The following is a 19,081-nucleotide window of genomic DNA, read 5'->3' on the forward strand; positions in this document are numbered from 1 at the left end:
ATATTCGCTGCAGCTTGCTGGGCGCCGCCATGTTTGTTTACATCACGTGACGGCGCGCCAAGCGAGGTCGACTCCTTCCCGCCGGAATCGCGGCCGCTGTGCGAACAGTTCCCGAGCCTAGTCAAACCTGGAGAAAATCCAGCCTGGGCAGACAGCCGCAGCGCCGTTTCCCTCACTCCATGGGCGGGCGAGCGCGGACGAACCTCCCTCTCCTCCGTCTCCTTCTTAATCTTGCCCGGCAACATCCTCGTCTCGTAACGGCAAGCGTCGCCAGCAACAGGGTGTCGGGCGTTCTGGGGTTCTTTTTTCTTTCTTCACTTCTGACACCAATGTAACGTTCACAAGAACCAGACGGTTGGGGTCTCAGTTTGTCCGTTTATTTGGCACATAAGCCAGCGGGTTGTTAACTCAGGGGGAAGCGCTCTCGAACTCCCCCTCTCTTCAGCCTGGCACACACACAGAACAACCAGGTCCCACCCACCCCTTCCTGTACACCACAACCAAACATGAATCTTAAAGGAACAACAACAGTGTGCAGAGATCACCAACATGTCACTGTACAATAACACTTAACCATCGTTACAGTATTCTGTAACGTATTCCGTTACGTTACTCAATGACAGTAACGTATTCTGAATACTTTGGATTACTTAATATATTATCATGCTTTTTACAACAACGTGAATGTACTATTGCTGTGTGATTTATTACTATTACTGAAGGTCCGAGCTGTAGTAAAGGGACCTCTGACTAATACGGCGGGGTCCCTGTCGGCTCATAGCCGAAAAATAGCTTTACTTTGTTGTGTGGGTCAACTTTTCTTGCGAGAGACAGAGAGAGACGTTGAAAGACTGCTCCAACGGAACTTATTGTTTTCGGAGGAAAACACGAACACGGTGTACAGTCGAGTCTTAATAGCTTACTTACAACTGGGCTCGTCAGGCACTCTTCTTGGCTGAAGTGGTTATTATTATATTTACATGCTTCCAGCTCCCGTTTTTCCTCGATGACAACTCCAACCTTTCCACTCCCCTTTTTCTCTCTCCCTCCTCGCGCTCACAGACCCATAATGTGTATGGCAGTCCATTCTCCCTGCAGCACGGACTACACTGGCCATGATGCTACATTCTTTAGAGCTATGCTTGTAGCATTCTGCCTGTTAGCTTAGCACAACAACAACAACAACAACAACGAAAAGGCGCTCTCTCACCCAGGAAACACACAGTCGCAGAGAGAGAGAGAGAGCGTCGCCCTGTAACCATGGCAACCGTAGCGCTGCCGCCTGGAACAACAGAACGTAGCTGTCAAACAAAACCCAAACAGTCCTGACCCGCGACAAAATGAAACAGGAAAGTACCGCAGTGTAATCCATTTATTTCAACAAAGTAACTGTATTCTGAATACCACCTTTTTAAACGGTAACTGTAACGGAATACAGTTACTCATATTTTGTATTTTAAATACGTAACGGCGGTACATGTATTCCGTTACTCCCCAACACTGGACTATAGATATGCAACTGGCTATTTGCAATGATGAGCTGACCCAGTGCAATGAAAGGCATCTCTGATGTTCTCCCAATCAGCATTTTTATCACCCGCCTCTCAAAACAAACCCCCTTGAAGTGTTTCAGAATGTGTTCGGCACACAAACTGTGACCTGACGCAGGCCCTGAATAAACAGGTTTGTCTTTGTTGTGGTTTTTCAGAACGAGAAAACAACCCTCACAGGTGGTTTGGGGGATAGAGGGATGTGTGGGCATGTGGAGATCTTTCATCTGACTGATCAGGTTTTCAGTGGGACCCCTCACTGTGTGACCAAGCGAGGAGCAGAGCGGGGAGCAGATGTGTCTTATAGGTCTAATGAGAAAATGTTGGCATCTGTCACCGGCTAAGGTTGTACTGTATGTGGCTTCCCAAGGTTACCAAGCCGGAGCAGAGCAAATCAGGCGACTTATATTTAGCCTCGCAAATGGCGCGCTATGGATTATGTCTTGGGCCTCTCCAGTTTCGTCTTCAGTGCATTTTGCTGCGTGATGTGGGGGCTGTGGATCTTGAACAGGATTCTGTTCAGGTGAAGAGCAGGTCTACTTCATGGTTTTAGACTAGCTCTCCTCCGACTTCTGCTCAGTGCCATTGCCTCAAGTGTTTACGGTCACTCCTCTGTGGAAGAAACTCCGAAAGTGGAAGGATATTCACTGAGTCTGAGAGACACAAGAGACTCTTGAACTGGACTAACAGCTTCTCTGGAGACGAGCTGGTAGCTGTTACACATACCAGTGGAGCACAACCAGCGTCACTGGACATATCACAGATTATTTCCCCACGCTATTGAGGTTTGGGATCAAACAGTGTCATGGATGTGCTCGCATTAGAGGCAAAGAAGGCAGATGCACTAGAGCCTGAGAAGAAAGCCGCACCGAGGCCAAAACCAAAAGCCCCCAAAAAGGCCAAAAGGATTGTTTACTTTGAGGTGGAGATTGTGGATTTAAAGACAAAGGAGAAGCTATTGCTGCTGGACAAGGTGAGTGAGAGGATGTCAAAAGGGTCTTTATTTAATTACACTCACCTTTTATATTTAGCTTAATGATTTTTTTTTAAAAAATGTTAACAGCCAGCAGATCACTTTGATTGCAGCCACATAACTAAAGTCCTATTTAAAAGAAAGGCCTCGAAACATTAGCATGCCATAGAGTGGATTGATTTATCACCTTGTTCTCACTCCTCTGAAAGTTTCATATTTTATACATGTTAAGTCTGTGCTGCAAGCGGCAAAACCTGATCTTACTCTGCAGCGAAGCCAAGAAAATACAGAACGGTTGCTTTGAACACATGGATGCTCTTTAAAGATAATCATCTGTTTCACAGTTTGCCCAGTCGAGTGCAGCCATTATCAGTTATGTTTCTATTGAGGTTGCAGTTAGGAGGTGAGAATTCCCTCCTCATCTGACAGGAATTTTCTGTTTCAGTTACAGCACATGCCCGCATCGCAGATAGGCTTGATTAGTAGCTAGTGTAAATGTTACAAGCTATGTCCGTAGAAGGAGGGCTCATAACAGAGTCGACGAGCCTGACAAGTTTCACAAGGAATCAAAACAAAATTGATCAAGACAGCAGGAATGATTTCAGCTTTGTTTTTTGTGCTGCTGGTAATAACACAATCTTTAACAAAATTTATTTTTTTTATTTTGATTTTAGGTGGAGCCAACTGCCACTGTTTTGGATATTAAAGCTTTGTTTCACAAATCATGTAAGTTCATCCTGCACGACATCCAAAATGACTCTTGCTGACTTTGCTGAATCCGAATTACATTAAATCTGGTAGCGATGTTCAGTACAAACACGAAAGCAGCTACAGCAGTGAGACACTTGGACCACAAAGAATCTCTTCAGAATACTAATAGTAAAGTTCCTCCCCATTTTGACAGATCCTAAGTGGTATCCGGCCCGACAGTCCCTACGCTTAGATCCAAGTAAGTCTGCCACCTTTTTTGTTTTTAAAGCATTTATCTAGATTACAGAGCAGGTCGTGATGGTGACTGTTTTTGTCTCAGAGGCAAAGTGTCTCAGAGATGAGGACATTCTCCAGACACTTCCTGTGGGAACCACAGCCAGCTTTTACTTCAGTGACCTGGGACCCCAGCTCACGTGGGGAACTGTAAGTCCACCTGTACACAGACACACAACATTTGGATTTAGTGTTGTGTGTCAAGTCATGAACACATTGCTCTGTAATGCCTCTGCTCTGGGATTTAAATATACTCTAAAGACTCATAATTGTATTAGAAGAAAGGATTTAATTCTCATGTTTGCACAATTGGCTTTTGGATATGACTCAGCCACAGCTGGATTGTTTTTAATCTGCTGACTATCACTTAAAGAGAACTGCTTTTCAAAAACTGCTTTGCACTTATTATGCTAAAACATGCAAACCCCTCGACACGATCTTTTAACATTCTTGCACTTTAAATATACAAAGACACCCTTTCACCCACTCAATAACTCTTGAATATAAATATCAGCCTACAGTGACAGGTAGAGTTGATTTGCTGTGGCGTCCCCCCTGCACTACCCCCACCTCTTGCACTGCATGTCCTCTGTCCTAGGACATTTAATCTCATGGCCTCATTTCCCCCCTGAGGCGTTTATCCCTCCTGACCACTCACTCCCGTTTCATTGCTGCTCTTTACTCACCCATGCCCACCCAGTCTTTTCATTCCCCGTCAAACCCTGAGACAATCTGAGAAAAATGCCTTTAGTCTGATGCCAGTGTGGGTGGACGAGCAGCGATCAGAAGTAGCTACCAGTCAGGCATGCTGAGCCAGGCCTCCGCCGAAGGTGCTGATTCGGGGATCTGTTTCACAGCTGTGTCACTTGATCTTAAAGCGGGTGTTACAAGCTGTCCCAGTATCTCATCTGGTCTATGCGTACATACTGAATATGAGGAGGAGTATTACTGTAACTGATTTGTTCCTAATGCTTAGGTGAGGTAGACAGACCTTTTTGATCCATGGTGGCTTTAACAAGTGAGACTGTAGAAACCAGAGCCACGCTGGTGTCAGCTGTTAGTGAGCTGGTGAGCATGTCAGGTGTCAGTTGCATGTTCTCCCTGTGGCATAGGGTTTATACCGACAAACTATCATTAGTGTGAATGCTTGAAAAGCATTCACAGTATTGTTGTTGTAATCTTTATTATTATTATTATTATTATTATATTTTATTCTGTATTCCGTACGTTTTTTGTAATCCTACTCCTTCAAAACCGTTCAACTTAGAAAAACCATTCCAACACCGTTAGATTCCTATTCTTTTGGACAACACTGCTTCCATTTTTCATATTTTTAACATTTATATTTTTAATTTTATTCAACTTTATTCAACAAAAATTTATAATGTATTTCAATGGGGAGACCCTTCAAATCCTCATTCAACTTACTCATTTTTAAACTCTTACTACTTCCACATACATTGACATAGAGCCACCATTCAAACTTTAAAACGAAGACAAGACATTCAACTATTCAACTTGCATTTATCTTTTCAATATCTATTATACTTTTTCTTCAGTTCCAGTTTAAGTTTCATGATGTTTTTTCACCCGTTTCAGAGTTTATAATGGGTGTGTATGGGACGGAATGTTGGGGCTAGAGTGAGACAGCTCAACTGCTAGAGTGAGAGGAGCAAAAAAATTAATCTTAAAATCTTTTTTAAAACTGCTGCTGTGTCCACAGCGTTTGCTGTACAGGTATGATTTTACCCTCAAAACGTAGCCATGGCGGTCCTCTTTCATCCAATGTGTTTACTATTGTACTAGGTGTTATGGTTCTTTCATAAATGTCACCAATGCACAGCCTCCTCCCTCCAACTCTTCCATAGACTCTAATGTTAAAATGGCTCAGAAGGTTCGTTTGAAAATCAGAAGAGCATGGTGTCTTTCCACTGTCACCACGTCCATATAATAAGCTCCACAGGCATGAAAACTGAGAATTAGGTAGACTAGACATTGCTGTCGCTCACGGTGAAAGAATTTTGTCAATACGACTTTTACTTTTCATTTGGGAGCGATTTGTTTCGGCCTGACTTTTCTGTTCATTTTAAGCAGCAAAAGTGAGGCGCATGTCTGTGTACGTGTGTATGGAGCCCTTGGGTGCAGTCACTATAGCAACCAGGCTCACACCTGCCTGCTTAACGAGCTCTCTCTCTCTCTCTGCCAAGATTCTCTGCCTGCCACTGTACCAAGATTCATCTTAAACACTTCTCTTTCAACTGCTGCTGTGTCCACAGTGTTAAAGCCATCATTTTACCCTCAAAACGTCGCCATCGTTGTTCTTTTTCCAACATCTTGTCTTTCAAAGCTCAGAGATGTAAACTTTTTAAACTGTGTGGGTCCAAGTGGAGGGATCACATTTTAGTCATTCAGTGATTCAAAGAATATGACCTTTTAATATTCTTTCAGATGTTTTCTGATTCTAAATGTTCTTTTCTCATTTCTTAGGGTTTTCTAATTTACAATTAAAACATTTTCAGCTTTTTTTCCAACTTCTTCTTCTGTGTAACCTTCAGCTTTTAGCAGTTCAGCACCTTTGTTTTCAGGTTAAATTCGGGTTTTTTTTTAATCTCATTCAAGATTTTTAACTTAAATTCAGTAATTAATTCATTTCAGTGCATACATTCAGATTCAAGCATTCACACTGCAGTTTCTTCAGAAAATGCACTTTCTAGTTCTAAATGGATTTCAGTCAATAATTAGGCTATGTTAATTTCTGTAATTTGAAAGCTACCAGAATTTATGGTACTGAGTTAAAAGCATTTAAAGCTGTAGTCCTGGTATTAACTTATGCAACCCCTGATTTGTTTTTAACTTTTCATTCATCGACAGGTCATATGTTGTTATGATATCATATTATGATAAATATACTAAAGTCACTCTATTAGATACACTTTATCCCAGTAAAGGGTTTGGACCCTCTTCGATCTTCAGAACTGCCTTAATGTTAATGACAGAGATTCAACAATGTGCTGAAAACATTCCTCAGAGAATTTGGTTCATTTTGTTGAAACAGAGCCACACGGTGCAGATTTGTCAGCTGCACATCCATGAAGAAAAGTAATGGATTCTGAGTTGTTCAAGCTATGTTTAAGAATGCAGTTTGACCAAACCTTTGTGACATGATGTGTTATTCTGCTGTAGTCCATCCGCTTCAAGCTTCAGTGTGTTGGGTGTTCAGAGATTCTCTTTTGCATACCTTGGTTCTAACGAGTGGTTGAGTTGTTGTTGCCTTCCTATCAGCAGGAAGCAGACTGGCCATTTTCATCTCATCTTTGACATCAGCAAGGACTTTTTACCCAAATAACTGCCACTCACTGGATGTTTTCTCTTTTTTTGGACCATTCTGTATAAATCCTTGATATGGTTGTTATGGCACCAGTTTCCGAAATATTCAGACTAGCACTCTGACACAAAAAACAATGTCACATTCAAAGTAGCTTAAATCACTTTTTTTCCCATTCTGATGCTCAGTTTGAACTTCAGCAGACTGCCTGGGGCATGTCTACATGCAAAAGTGGATTGAGTTGATTCTATGTAAGATTGAGTATTTATTAGGGCCACATTAATGAAAAAAACATTAACGATTATTTTGAGAAAAAAGACGAAATGTTGAGATTATCATTTTTGTTTCAAGACAAACTACCATGTTTGCTATACCCACTAAAAAATGCCTTGTTTAGATGAGTTAGTGAAACAAATTGATCCGCCGTCTTGTGACACAACATACATCCTCTTATTGGACCGGGGTGTAACCATCGATAACCTTGCATCTTTCCAATACCAGCTATTTCATTTTGTACAAATCCACTCTTGTGCGCTTTTCCGTCTGATCCGTCTGAAATGAGGCCCTAATATTCCTTCGTAGGCTATATAAATGTAACTGGTTGGTTAGATATTTGTTGAAAAGAGCAGGCAAACAGGTGTACCTAAAGAAGTGGCCAGTGAGCATAGTAGCATTTCTAACATCCAGCTGGAACTCTTCACTTCCAGCCATCATATCCCACTAAACCATCCTACTCCTGCTGCCAAAGAATGTAACTGATTATACTGAATAAAATGAAAAACAGGCCAAGATAAAATACTGCCAAACCACATTTCTCCTTTAATGTGTGCATTTTTTTAATATGTGCAGCTTTCCACACAAATCCCTTAACTGGCCCTTGGTCACAAAGCTTTGAGAACCCTTGACTTAAAGCACATGTGTCTCCTCACTCACTTCAGGTGTTCCTGGCAGAGTGTGCTGGCCCGCTGATCATCTACTTAATGTTCTACTTCCGCCTTCCCTTCATCTACTCTCCAAAGTATGACTTCACCAGCAGCAAGCACTGGATCGTACAGTGAGTGTCGGCTTTCCCATGTTTTCAGAGATCTGTTGTGATGTTGGTGCAGTGTTTCACACAATCCCGGGCTTTGCACAGACCCCCCGCCTCCCCCGTCAGCATGACAAACAGTTGGGAAGCATATTGCTATGTTGACACTGAGTCAGCGCCAAGTGTAATGGACTGCAGCGGGGCGATGTATTAATCACAGCTAAATATGTAAGTGTGTCTTTGTGCTTGTGTGTCTTGTTGCAGTTTGGCCTGCATATGTCACTCCTTCCACTACATCAAGAGGATTCTGGAGACACTGTTTGTCCATCGTATCTCCCATGGGACCATGCCTCTCAGGAACATATTTAAGGTAACTGTGCTGCACATTAAAAGCTTTGTGCATTGTAGTTATTACTTTGTTTGGGGTTACTCTTCTTAGAAATCTATGTGGAGCAATATCTAGACACTTTGACTTATAATAGTCCTGCTTTCTATGCCAGAACTGTGGCTATTACTGGTCTACTGCAGCTTGGATGGCATACTACATTAACCACCCTCTCTACACCACACCCTGTAAGTGCTGACCACTTTCATTCTCACTTTAGCTCATCAGTCAATGCCAACTTCTATCTTAATCCATTTTTCTGTGACACGTCAACAGATTACGGGCAGCAGCAGGTGAATGCAGGTCTTTACATTTTCCTGGTAAGCTTCAGCTCTCTGAGAGTCACCTTCCACATTTTAAACCCACCATCCTGTTGAATGCTCATTTTTGAATATCTTTATCCCCACAGTTCTGTCAAATAGGGAATTTTTCCATCCACGTGGCGCTTCGTAACCTCAAAACACCAGGTGAGCGTTTTGCAGCAATACGTGTGATTTTCAGTCTCCTTTTCTTACTGATTTCCTTTTAAACGCACAGTGCAGTTTGAGTTTACCCTTCGTTTCAGGCTCCAAAACCAAGAAGATTCCTTATCCAACAAAAAACCCCTTCACCTGGATCTTTTGGCTGGTCTCTTGTCCGAACTACACATATGAGGTAAGCCCAAATCAAACTCCATATTTCGGTGAAGTTCACCCTTTTTCCTTAGGTAGATGAATCTATAACATCCAGTATTTATATATTTATTTAAGGGAAATTTTCTGGGTCTATGCTCATTTTGGTGTTATTAGTATTTTTTAATGTTACTCTACTAGAACGCTAAAGGTTAACATTTCATTGTACAGTGCTGCATTTTATCCTCGCAAGGAAAGATGCATTGCCATCTGGTGGTTATGTTCTGTAACTGTACCATCATTCTCCATGCACTCTGTGTGTGTGTCTGTAACTTATTACTCACAGGTCGGCTCCTGGATCGGCTTCACAGTGATGACCCAGTGTGTGCCTGTGGCTTTCTTCACTCTTGTGGCCTTCATCCAGATGACGGTTTGGGCTAAAGGCAAACACCGCAGCTACTTAAAGGAGTTTAGGGATTATCCCACCCTGCGCTCCTCCATACTGCCCTTCATCCTGTAGATCTAAGCACAGGCAACAACAGCTGCTACACCCATCCAACTCCTCACTGGTAGCAGTCCTTTTTAAGGGCCCATGCATCCCCCTGGATGTCAGGGACTGTGCGCTGAGGTAATAAGGAGCGGCATTTACAGTGCTGGACTGGTAACTGAAGGACTGTCACATTGAAAGGAAGCTAGTGAAATGCAATAAAGTCTTATTTTAATGTTATATGCAATCTAGAAGATAAAAGATGTCCTTTTTATTTATTCTTTTTATGTGTTGCACAATATTCAAAAGTTTAAAAAGAAATCGTAGCTTTTATCAGCCCAATCAGTGAAATTTTATCAAAAGTATTCTTACTATGCAGCCTGGAGCTGAAAACTTGGTGGTGTCACGCAGCTCATGCAATACTCTACTTACTGACCTTTATACTAACACTGTTCTCTTATGAAGTTTATTCACTGTTATGAATTGTGTTTCCCCTGAAGGCGCTTTTCACACAAAGCTGAATTTGAAGATCAGATGAGTGAATTTGTTACTGAAAAATAGATATTTTTTGCAGGGATTTCCATCTGTAGTGTAAGGTTTGTTTACATTACTTTAAGTCACCGAACCAATGAAACAATTGCTTTTCGGTGTACTGTTGATTTAAGGGTAATAAACGCTCACAAAACAACTTAGCGGAGACACGAGTTTTATTTGCAACTCCGCAAAAGTGTCTGTTGTGTTACAGATAAAACGTGGAGGGAAATACACTGGAGATGCGGACTACATTATGTGGAATGTTACAATTCAAGTGGCTGGCTTAGATCAAAACACAAAGAGAGACGAGACAAAATTATAAAGGAATAAGAGAAGATAAAATATTGCATTTCATCGAGATATCTGTTTGTAAACAGATTCTGAGCAGCTCCGTTGAATGTCTCACAATATATTCAGTATTACAACAACATTTCTTGCAGGTTTATTTTGTGTATGTGTAAAAGCAAGTTCCTTTAGGTTGCACATATTCTGGTCACATCTATTTGCAATCGTTCCCCAAAGTGCAACTGTATTGTTGGACCAAAGGAGAAAAAAAACCAACAAAACAAAACAAAAAAAAACCTCAGGTTGTAGCATATCAGCTCAAGTGTTGGTTATATCTCCAGCCCCTTTCAGACATGCACTAGAGAATGCCCTAAAGAGCAATAACAAATAGACATTGACACTTTGTTCCGGACCTGATTCGCAGTAAAACATTCCTCTGCGATGCACGTGTGCCGCGGGCCTCCGTCACTGTTGCGGGTGTGTCTGAATGAAATCGAGAGGAATATTAACAGGAAAGTGGCTTACGTTTGAATGACAGTGCAGTCGCTTAGACACCAATGTCACATATCCCATGTCTGAAAAGGGCCTCAGTGTTATAAAAGGTACTGAAGAAATAATCCAAAACAGCAGCTACTGGTGGCAATGATAGGTTAGGAATCAGACTCTGCTGATTAGGGCTGCACCCAAATACTCGGATATTTATTCATCGTGTAGGTGGAACTTTTTTCCTTCTCAATGTGGAAAAAACACAAACCCATAAGATCTGAGCTTGAGTGCACAGCATCTGACTCTCAGCAGTGATTGTCATGCTTTAGTTCACCTCACTGCTGCTAATTAGTGACTTTCATACCTATTTAGCAAGTTAAAAAAAAAAAACTATGAAAAGTACTGGTTTGCAATGGAGCTCTAGCTCCCATTGTTGTCCTGCTGTTCATTCTCTCTGCACAGCACCTGTCAGATGATGCTTTAGTTATAAAATTGTCAACTATTCACTGCTGATTATCAAGGAAAGAAAAACAAGATATAAAGGGCAGCCCTAATAATGCAGGTACTTGGATAGTCTGACTTCTCCAGCACTCATCACATGAAATAAAAAGAAATTAAAGGGGGAAAAAAAGCAAACTGCACAATTGCTGTGCTTTGTTTTCTGTGATTAACAGTTTCTGGGTAAACAGAATGTGTGGTAACAGACACAGAGGGGACATCCAAAGCTGCGACAGCACTGTGTCCACAGCCATGTCTGTGTAGGTGGTCCACTTGGTTGGAAGGCTTAAACTTTTCACTTTCCCAGTGTTTTACTCTTGCAGAAAGGTTGCTGCTGCACCGCTTTAAAACACTCGGAATGCAGCGGTCTCTTCCCTCCATAACGGGGTTGCAATGAGTGAAATGAAAACCATCTGAAAACTAAAGACCGTAATGAGAGGTAGGACGACTGTGTTTCAGTTTCTGGTCATTCTCACAGTGAAAGTCAATTCCACCGAAACCCTCCACCACACACCCTCTACACATACTGTATATGAAAGTGGGCAGTAGTGAGAGGGGGCGCTAAATGGAAGTTTGAGTCAATGCAGCAGTCTGCCATGTCAATCGCCACTTCAAAGGTCTTCGCATTCCAGGAAATGGGTCCTCTGCAGCACTTTTACATGGCGCTCGTAGATTTTGAGGGCAGGGCCGAGTCGGATGGACAGCCCGGTCAATACGTCACTACGCTGCATCAAAAGAAGAGACTTCCCATCAATTTCCTGCAAAAGAGGGAAAAGAATTTAATTAGAATTACGCTTGGGTTTCTAAAGATATGCTTTGAGTATTTAACCCAACGGCACCATTCTTCAGTTTTGAACAGTGCAACAGACTCATAGTGTATATACAGAGCCTCGAAAAAAATAATACATTAAAACAAAATCCATGAAGTGATGGAGTATGTTAGGTTTGACTCTGATGTATGAGCAATGCTCTCTGTAGCAGCTCTGTACCGCTGCACTAACCTGTGTTCGAAAAGCGACAGCCTGCTCGGGAAATCCTGCAGCTGAGAAATAACTGGCCACATCTGCCACAGTCCACTGCAACAAGTTCTGGCTCATCTTCTCCTTCTTCACAGACCTGGTGGATTACAGGATTTAAAAATAAATCAAGAAGAGTCACAAAACCTCAATATGGCATCCGTGTGCAGGTAATGTCTTGTTTTGTTTCATTATCAAGCTTTTACATGACCCACAGGGTAGTTTACTATAATTATTTTAAGTGCTGTCCCTCAGCAAAGGTGAACTGATAATCTGGACAATTTGCCAAAAAGTGTGGGCCAAACACCGTCAAGGACTATCTGCATGCTGAGCTGAGGCTGGCAGATTAAATGGCTGACAGGTAATTATGGCTAAATGCTCAGATCCTGCCAGTTGCTGTATTTTGTACTTATATATATATATATATATATATATATATATATATATATATATATATATATATATATATATATATATATATATATATATATATATATATATATATATATATATATATATATATATATATATATATATATATATATATATATATATATATATATATATATTTTTTTTTTTTTTAACAGGATACTCACACGTCATCCACTTTACCACCATTCAGAAGATTGTCATCAGTTGCTGTTAAGGATGATGTGTCTGCCTTCTTAAATGTGCCTGTTGACAAACAGAAATCACATTATAATAAATGTAAAAATTCCTCAAATGCAGATGATATCTGCATCGACCGCAGGGCAGCTCATTCATAAAAAGTGAACTGAACCTGAGCTCTTATGAGTAACAAACAGAAAAAAAGAAAAGTCTTAAAATGAAAAACAGAGCTCTAACTTATCTTCTTCAAGGAAAAAAAAAAAAAGCAGCTCCAGTTTTAAATGTGCAAACTCATTCCGCTGATATCCAGCAGAGCGATGTTGGACCAGCTTCTTGTAGTCATACTGGGTTGTCTGCAGTTATGGTATGTTTTTCTATTAGAGCTGCTTCACACCTCAGTAAGGTGAGGGCTCGGTGAATGAGTGTTGATACAGCCCCTTATTACACCGGACCACTTTCACAGGATGCTGGCAGGCCTGCTGTCATACACATGATGCATGACGAGGACGCAGCCATGTTTTAGATGGGTACCGCTCCTCCAAGGCAAACTCCATGCCAGCTTTGCCACTGTGCATTGTAAGTGTGCAATGTCTCACTTAGGAAAGAAAAATGCAGGTTTCACTTTGATATTCAGGCATGAGTAAAGTCACTGACAGATCCCTGAAGTAATAAAACAGAGAACAAAATAAAGTAGGGATCTGCAATGATCACTTTTAGATAAAGATTGGAGACATTAGATCCTGGCTAAGCCCATTTCAGGATTAGTTAAATTCAGATTTAGATGACACCCCACACATATGCAGTTTATATCTATGTGTCAGATTTTGTATTACTGTAGGCATCAGTTAACAGCTGGCTTGCAATGTAGCTTATTGGGTATTTAGCAGTAAGAACTACCATGGTCAATTTGAGGTGTTTTACCTTTAGGTTTCTCCCTGTAAACACAACAAACTACATTCATTTTTACACACTAAAGACCTCCACTAGCATCTACCAAGAATGGAAGCCTCTGTCTCTTCTGGACAGAAACTTTAACCCTAAAAACTGACTCAGATCCTTAGTAAATCTGAAAGTTCACTGTTTCCCGCAAACACAGATTTACTAGGAATGTACCAACATATCAGGTTCACCTAATGATCGTCATGGGCCTAGATGACTTAACAGTGGTGGTGAAGAACATATATTTGTCATTTAACATCTTTTGTTTTGCTGGCTAAGTCTCAAGTTAAAGTGATAAAAGCTGAAAGACTTTAAAACGAGATTTCTGTGTTTTGCCCACCACAAAGGATGGAATAAATGTAATCAAATTTAAGGAAGAATGAAAATAAGAGCCCACAAGATATACCTGAATCATTAATTGATTATGTGGTGGTAATGTAGTCATTTTTCTTCATATCATGCATCTGTGGACAGTCTAAAAATCCCATCTCTACAAGTCAGTCCTGACAAAGTGTTGCAATGACCTCTAACTAGATTGGGTACTAGCTGAACAGCAGGTAGCAGCACACGCTTGTGAAGCAGTCAAAAGATCGTAAGCAATGCTGAAGGCAAGTACTGGTACAAAAAGCCAAATAACAACCAGAATGGAGCCTTTATGCTCATTATGTTGACATTTAGTTAACCTCCTTAAGTTCCCTTTCTATTAGAAACCATGTTCCAAAGTGAGAGAACGATTCGGTGGTCAAGCTTTGCAAAAGAGATAGAAGCTGCAAGCCTGCTATACAAACACAAACAAACAAGAGAAAACTATGTAACTCACAGTTGTCAGATAGCAAAGGCAGTGTTTGTGATCTCCCATTAGAAGCATTCCTGGTCTCATCCTGCTGGTCAAACACGAGAGAACAAAGATGAATTCAACATGACAATGTCAGGTAGGAAGCAGAGGGATCAAAGAAGCAGAGGACAGATACAGATGTTAGTCACAAAAGGAAAAAACAGGCCCTTACCGGCCGTGCTGCTGAGTCTGGCACCAACTGGTCAGACGAGACGCTTCTGTCCTCCACCTTGCTTCCATCATCTTTCTTTACGTTGTTTACAGCGCAGGGGGCAGGAGCTACAGACTGGGCCGCTGGCTTCATGGCCACTGCTAACACAGAGTGGGCCAATTAACACCAATTATACGCTGATTATCGTCCACATCTGACCTGCCAAATTCTACTTAGTCTAATAGGAGAAATTTATGACAGCCAAATGGATGAATGCGCCTCAGACTGGATCATCACTAAGCTATGAGAATATATTATTTTCCCCTGCATCTCTGTGTCTGGCTTACATTACAGTTGTCACTGTCAACATCCCACAAATAATTACACAGGTGTTTAAAAGCTCCCATCGACTTCTTTCATATCCAGCGCAAAGCTGAGCGTAAGCTTGCACATAAACTGATATTAGAGTGCTTTGTGCGCACGTTGCTCTGTGTGTAGCACCGTGAATACCTTTGTCTCTCTGCATTCCTGGGTGCTGGCGCTCTGCTGGGCAGACGGCAGAATCATAAGCCCAGTCATTGTGTGCAAGGGCCCTGGGGCTGGAGGGGGGCAAGGAGTTGGGCCTCTCACCAGCCTTCTGGAAAGAGGCACAGTCCAGAGCGGAGCCAGGGCTGCACCCGGGGCCGGGCCTAGCGCCAGAGGGAGAGCAGGGAGCAGAGACAGCTCGCACGGGGGCACAGTGCACAGTGGCATCTTCATGTGTGTGGCTGGGTGAGGGTCTTTCCTGCCCATCCCGGCTCTCATCGCCCCCCTCCTCGTCTGCATTGCTGTCTGTGTCCATAGCTATAGAGGTGTCAGCCTGGAACACAGGAGCAGAGGGGGAAACGTGATTTCACATTTGCACAGAAGCTTTCTAGAGGTTTCTAAATCTTCATTTGGATGAGAGGGGACAAAAAGCAGGAAGAGACATCAAGTTGTTATTAGCAGCAACTTAAAAAAAGCTGCTGAGCCCGACAAGGTTGTAAGGTATTGTTGGGAACACTGAGAGGCACTGATTGTAGGCTGAGGGTATCACATGAAGGCAAGCTCGTACTGATGTCGCAATTTGACCGCGGTGGTGGTAAATTATTGCCTTTGAATGCCTCCGTCCCTTTCCGCGGTACAGCGTTCACTCCGCAGAGTGCGAGCCCTCCCGTCACAAACATGTACCCCGCTGCATTAAAACATTTAAACACAATCTTGTCTTTTCTTTTTTTCATGGCAGCTAAGAGTTCTCACGAACGCACACATTCCTTTTGCTGGAGCGGTTCGACGACGGCGCCCCGAGTGAAAAATCACGCCGTGTGCGACTGCGTGTCCGAGACCCAGCAGTCGAGCACATGAGCGCACGAAAGCCCGCCCCGCTCCTGAGGAAAGAGCCGCTTGAACGGCATTCAGCCGTCGCACTGCATTTCTCACAACTTTCACCGAGGCACGGTCACAAAAACATAACGCCCCTGGGGATCTCAGCCCAACATGATTTACATCTCGGCTCACAAACACTCAGAGCCGCCGACGTACTCTGTGCGTCCCCGTGTTTTTTTTTTTTTAAGAGGCCTACTTGATTGATAATTTTAACACGCGAGAGCACAAAAGGGGCCGATGGGAGGCGTTTTTTGTTCATGCTCTTGTTGTTTTTCCTCAAATTTCCTCCAAAGTGCGCATGGAGTTGGGAGACGCGGTATAGACCTTGTTTTTGTGTCTGTGCTCTTTTTGTAAATAAGGGAAATAGTCAAATGAAAGAAAAACAGAGAGCTTTCCAGGGCCGAGCCGCTCGCTGCACGGCGGACCAGTCGGAGATAAAAGCCGAGCTTTAACTCGACGGACAGCCCTCCGATCAGAAAGAGCAGCGGACGACGCGATTACCAGTCTACTTTGACTTTGCGTCGGGTCAACGATTTACAGCAAAAGCGACTGGACAGAAAAGAGTCACACGAATGAGTCCGTTATCGGACACGTCACTGTCTACATTTGACCCCCTCGTATGCTGGCAAAAGCTGGTTAACACCCCGCAGAGGGGTCTGTTCAAAGCATTCACGCATAGTCGGTCTTGTAGCAACACACACGCCTTTCACAGAACAATTTGATCTCGGCTTAACCCAAATCGGACGGGCGCATCCGCCATCTAGCGCCGGACGAACAGTTTGCGGTCGCTTTATGTTACTTCAGCTTTCTGCCGGCTCTTGCATATTTCAGAGCTTTGTGGTGCTGATTTTCCTCCTAAAATACTGTCGGCGCACAGCTGGCAGACACAGAGACGAGATGTCGCCACTGTACGGGACGTGATGAGCAATAAAATTAAAAACCAACAACAACAACAAAAAAAAACAGCTAACACCACGACGTTGGACGTGACCGGGCTTGGCAGTGCGTCCGATAATGGATCTAGGGGTTCGACTTCAAGCACTGCGTCGGCAATCGTCCATCGCTCGAAGAAGAAACGCAGTTTGGTGAAATGAAGTGATTGCACCCACAATGTAACTACTTTGTCACCGCTTGCAGTCGATTTTGTGTCTGTTTTAGCACACTGCACATTGCGATGGGCATATTTTGAAGTATAGACCGAGGCTAACGGTGGAAATCTAGCCATGGGCGGTCAAAAATATGATTGAGGACACGGCTATAGCGACACTGTTTACAACAGCAGGCCCCGTTTGTTTCCCTGGCATAAAACAACCAAAAATGCAACAATGACCCACAGTCCCCCCGTCAGGTTCCTACATTCGCAGTGTTTGAGACTTTTTTTCCACCCCCCTCCTCCTCCTCCTCCTCCTTCACCCACTCCCACGTTGACAGAGAATGAAGAGACACACATCCAGACTTACGTTTCGAAATAAAATTCCCACCAGCGGGGCACAGTTTTCATGCCATTATTATGAAAGTGCACTTTTCTCAACTTCCGGGCTACCTCAACTGTCATTGCGGAACCTTAACAGCACCCCCCTCCCCCTCCCTCAACGCCGAGTTTGGGGCTTGAAAAGCGCTTTCTGCTGCCGATAATGGAGGCTCGGGTTGTTGCGGACGAACAGGACGGTTCAACTTTTCCCCGTCCCGTGTTTGCGCTTTCACGCCGTCCATTTAAAGCGCTTTTAAACTGTCGCGCTGTGTAAAAAAGAAAGAAACAAATTGTGCCACACGCTCCCTTCACGCGCACCTTCAGTTTTTTTCTCTTTCCCCCTCCCCTTCTCCACCTCGGCAGCGCTCGAGCGAGGTCCAACCGCCGCTCCCCGTCTGCGGCAGTTTCGGGTGCACTTGCAAATCACTCCCCTTCACCGTCCCCCTCCACTCCCTTACACACTCTCACACACACGGCAAAACATGTTTTATTTTTACACACCAAACAGTGGTCGTTCAATCCCCCCACCTGTTAATTTTCTGTGAGGTGACATGACAATGAAAACGTGCCTCCTAGCATCAGCCTCCACATACCTCCAAATCCTCCTCGTCCTGGTCAGCGGGACCGAAAGCGCTGTCCCCGTTGCTCAAGTCGGAGTGACTAGCTTCTTCCACGGCGCTCCTTCTCGCAGCCGCTGTTAACGACACATCTTCTTTTTTTCTGCTTCTCCGCTGAACCTTGGCGGCGTTTCGGTACGAAATGGAGCCCTTGTAGTTAACTTTCAGCACGGTCTGTTCTTGGATCAGTTTTTCCAGTTCTGCGCAGGTTCGGTCGGGCTCGGACCCGTGTCGTCTCCGGACCATTCGGCAAATCCTCTCCAAGTCCGGCCGGGCTTTTCGAGACCGCAGCGAGTCGATAGTGTCCAGAATCCACTCGCGGTACTTGGATTCAGACATCTTTTCTGCTCGCTTGCTTTGCTCTCTTTTTTCCCCGTTTTTTTTTCGTGCCTCAGTGCGTCAACCTTGTGCGTTACGCACGGTGATTTTCGTGAGCCGCGGTCCGAGCCCTACTGAGAAGCGGAAACCTCGCTGTACGCCTCCTGCGTTTGCGTTTGCGCTTAAGGTGGAACGAGGGAGTTAGAGCGAAAAGTTTTACTCGAGAGGCGTTTTTAAGGTGGAATATGCAGTCCTGAACGGGAACGAGCGCCCGCACTCGGTATTAAGTGTGGTCCAGTTGGTCGGAAAGGTAGCTTTTTGTTTATTGTTTAAGATTAACACAAACTGGCAACAACTATTATTATTAGTATTATCGTTCAACCCTTGATTAGAGTAAACATCCTGTCACGGAAATAATTCTTAACACGTGATCCAGTCCTTCGCCTAGCTTCGCAAAATCAAATCAAAGCCACAGACCAAACTGAGACGCCCCCTCGATGCCTAAATCTTAAGTAAGAAATAAAGCATTGCACAAACAGGCAATACATATATTTTATAAAAAAAACAAAAACAACA

General features: G+C 43.3%; 2 protein-coding genes across 5 annotated transcripts; one reads left to right on the plus strand and one right to left on the minus strand.

Annotated features, from left to right (window-relative positions):
* Positions 1-1,631: 1,631 nt before the first annotated feature.
* tecra (trans-2,3-enoyl-CoA reductase a) lies at positions 1,632-10,028 on the plus strand. The gene is made up of 11 exons (XM_026164722.2): positions 1,632-2,523; positions 3,198-3,249; positions 3,428-3,472; positions 3,554-3,657; positions 7,771-7,886; positions 8,124-8,229; positions 8,360-8,432; positions 8,521-8,564; positions 8,654-8,711; positions 8,810-8,898; positions 9,202-10,028. Exons 1-11 carry the CDS (start codon positions 2,356-2,358, stop codon positions 9,373-9,375), a joined length of 1,029 nt encoding a protein of 342 aa, XP_026020507.1. The 5' UTR covers positions 1,632-2,355; the 3' UTR covers positions 9,376-10,028.
* A 3-nt stretch (positions 10,029-10,031) lies between these two features.
* Positions 10,032-18,671, minus strand: samd1a (sterile alpha motif domain containing 1a). 4 transcript variants are annotated; one of them, XM_026164721.2, is made up of 7 exons: positions 18,164-18,671; positions 15,206-15,554; positions 14,717-14,853; positions 14,530-14,590; positions 12,758-12,836; positions 12,147-12,261; positions 10,032-11,903 (listed from the first exon to the last, which is right to left on the minus strand). In XM_026164721.2, exons 1-7 carry the CDS (start codon positions 18,524-18,526, stop codon positions 11,757-11,759), a joined length of 1,251 nt encoding a protein of 416 aa, XP_026020506.1. In that variant the 5' UTR covers positions 18,527-18,671; the 3' UTR covers positions 10,032-11,756. The 4 variants fall into 4 exon arrangements, with proteins under 4 accessions (XP_026020506.1, XP_026020504.1, XP_026020503.1 ...); XM_026164719.2 differs by having other exon boundaries at positions 14,530-14,593; XM_026164718.2 differs by having other exon boundaries at positions 14,717-14,856.
* Between the last annotated feature and the right edge of the window lie 410 nt (positions 18,672-19,081).

The sequence above is a fragment of the Astatotilapia calliptera genome, chromosome 4, assembly GCF_964374335.1.
Source record: "Astatotilapia calliptera chromosome 4, fAstCal68.1, whole genome shotgun sequence".
In the NCBI taxonomy this organism is placed as follows: Eukaryota; Metazoa; Chordata; class Actinopteri; order Cichliformes; family Cichlidae; genus Astatotilapia; species Astatotilapia calliptera.

Excerpts from the sequence above, each read along its gene's own strand:
- tecra (XM_026164722.2), top strand. The coding sequence starts at position 2,356 with ATGGATGTGCTCGCATTAGAGGCAAAGAAGGCAGATGCACTAGAGCCT. Across the intron at positions 3,658-7,770 it reads CCCAGCTCACGTGGGGAACT|GTGTTCCTGGCAGAGTGTGC; the intron begins GTAAGTCCACCT and ends CACTCACTTCAG. Across the intron at positions 8,230-8,359 it reads CTCTCAGGAACATATTTAAG|AACTGTGGCTATTACTGGTC; the intron begins GTAACTGTGCTG and ends TTTCTATGCCAG.
- samd1a (XM_026164717.2), bottom strand. The coding sequence starts at position 18,526 with ATGTCTGAATCCAAGTACCGCGAGTGGATTCTGGACACTATCGACTCG. Across the intron at positions 15,555-18,163 it reads AGGACGAGGAGGATTTGGAG|GCTGACACCTCTATAGCTAT; the intron begins GTATGTGGAGGC and ends CCTGTGTTCCAG. Across the intron at positions 12,262-12,757 it reads GGTGGTAAAGTGGATGACGT|GTCTGTGAAGAAGGAGAAGA; the intron begins GTGAGTATCCTG and ends GTAATCCACCAG.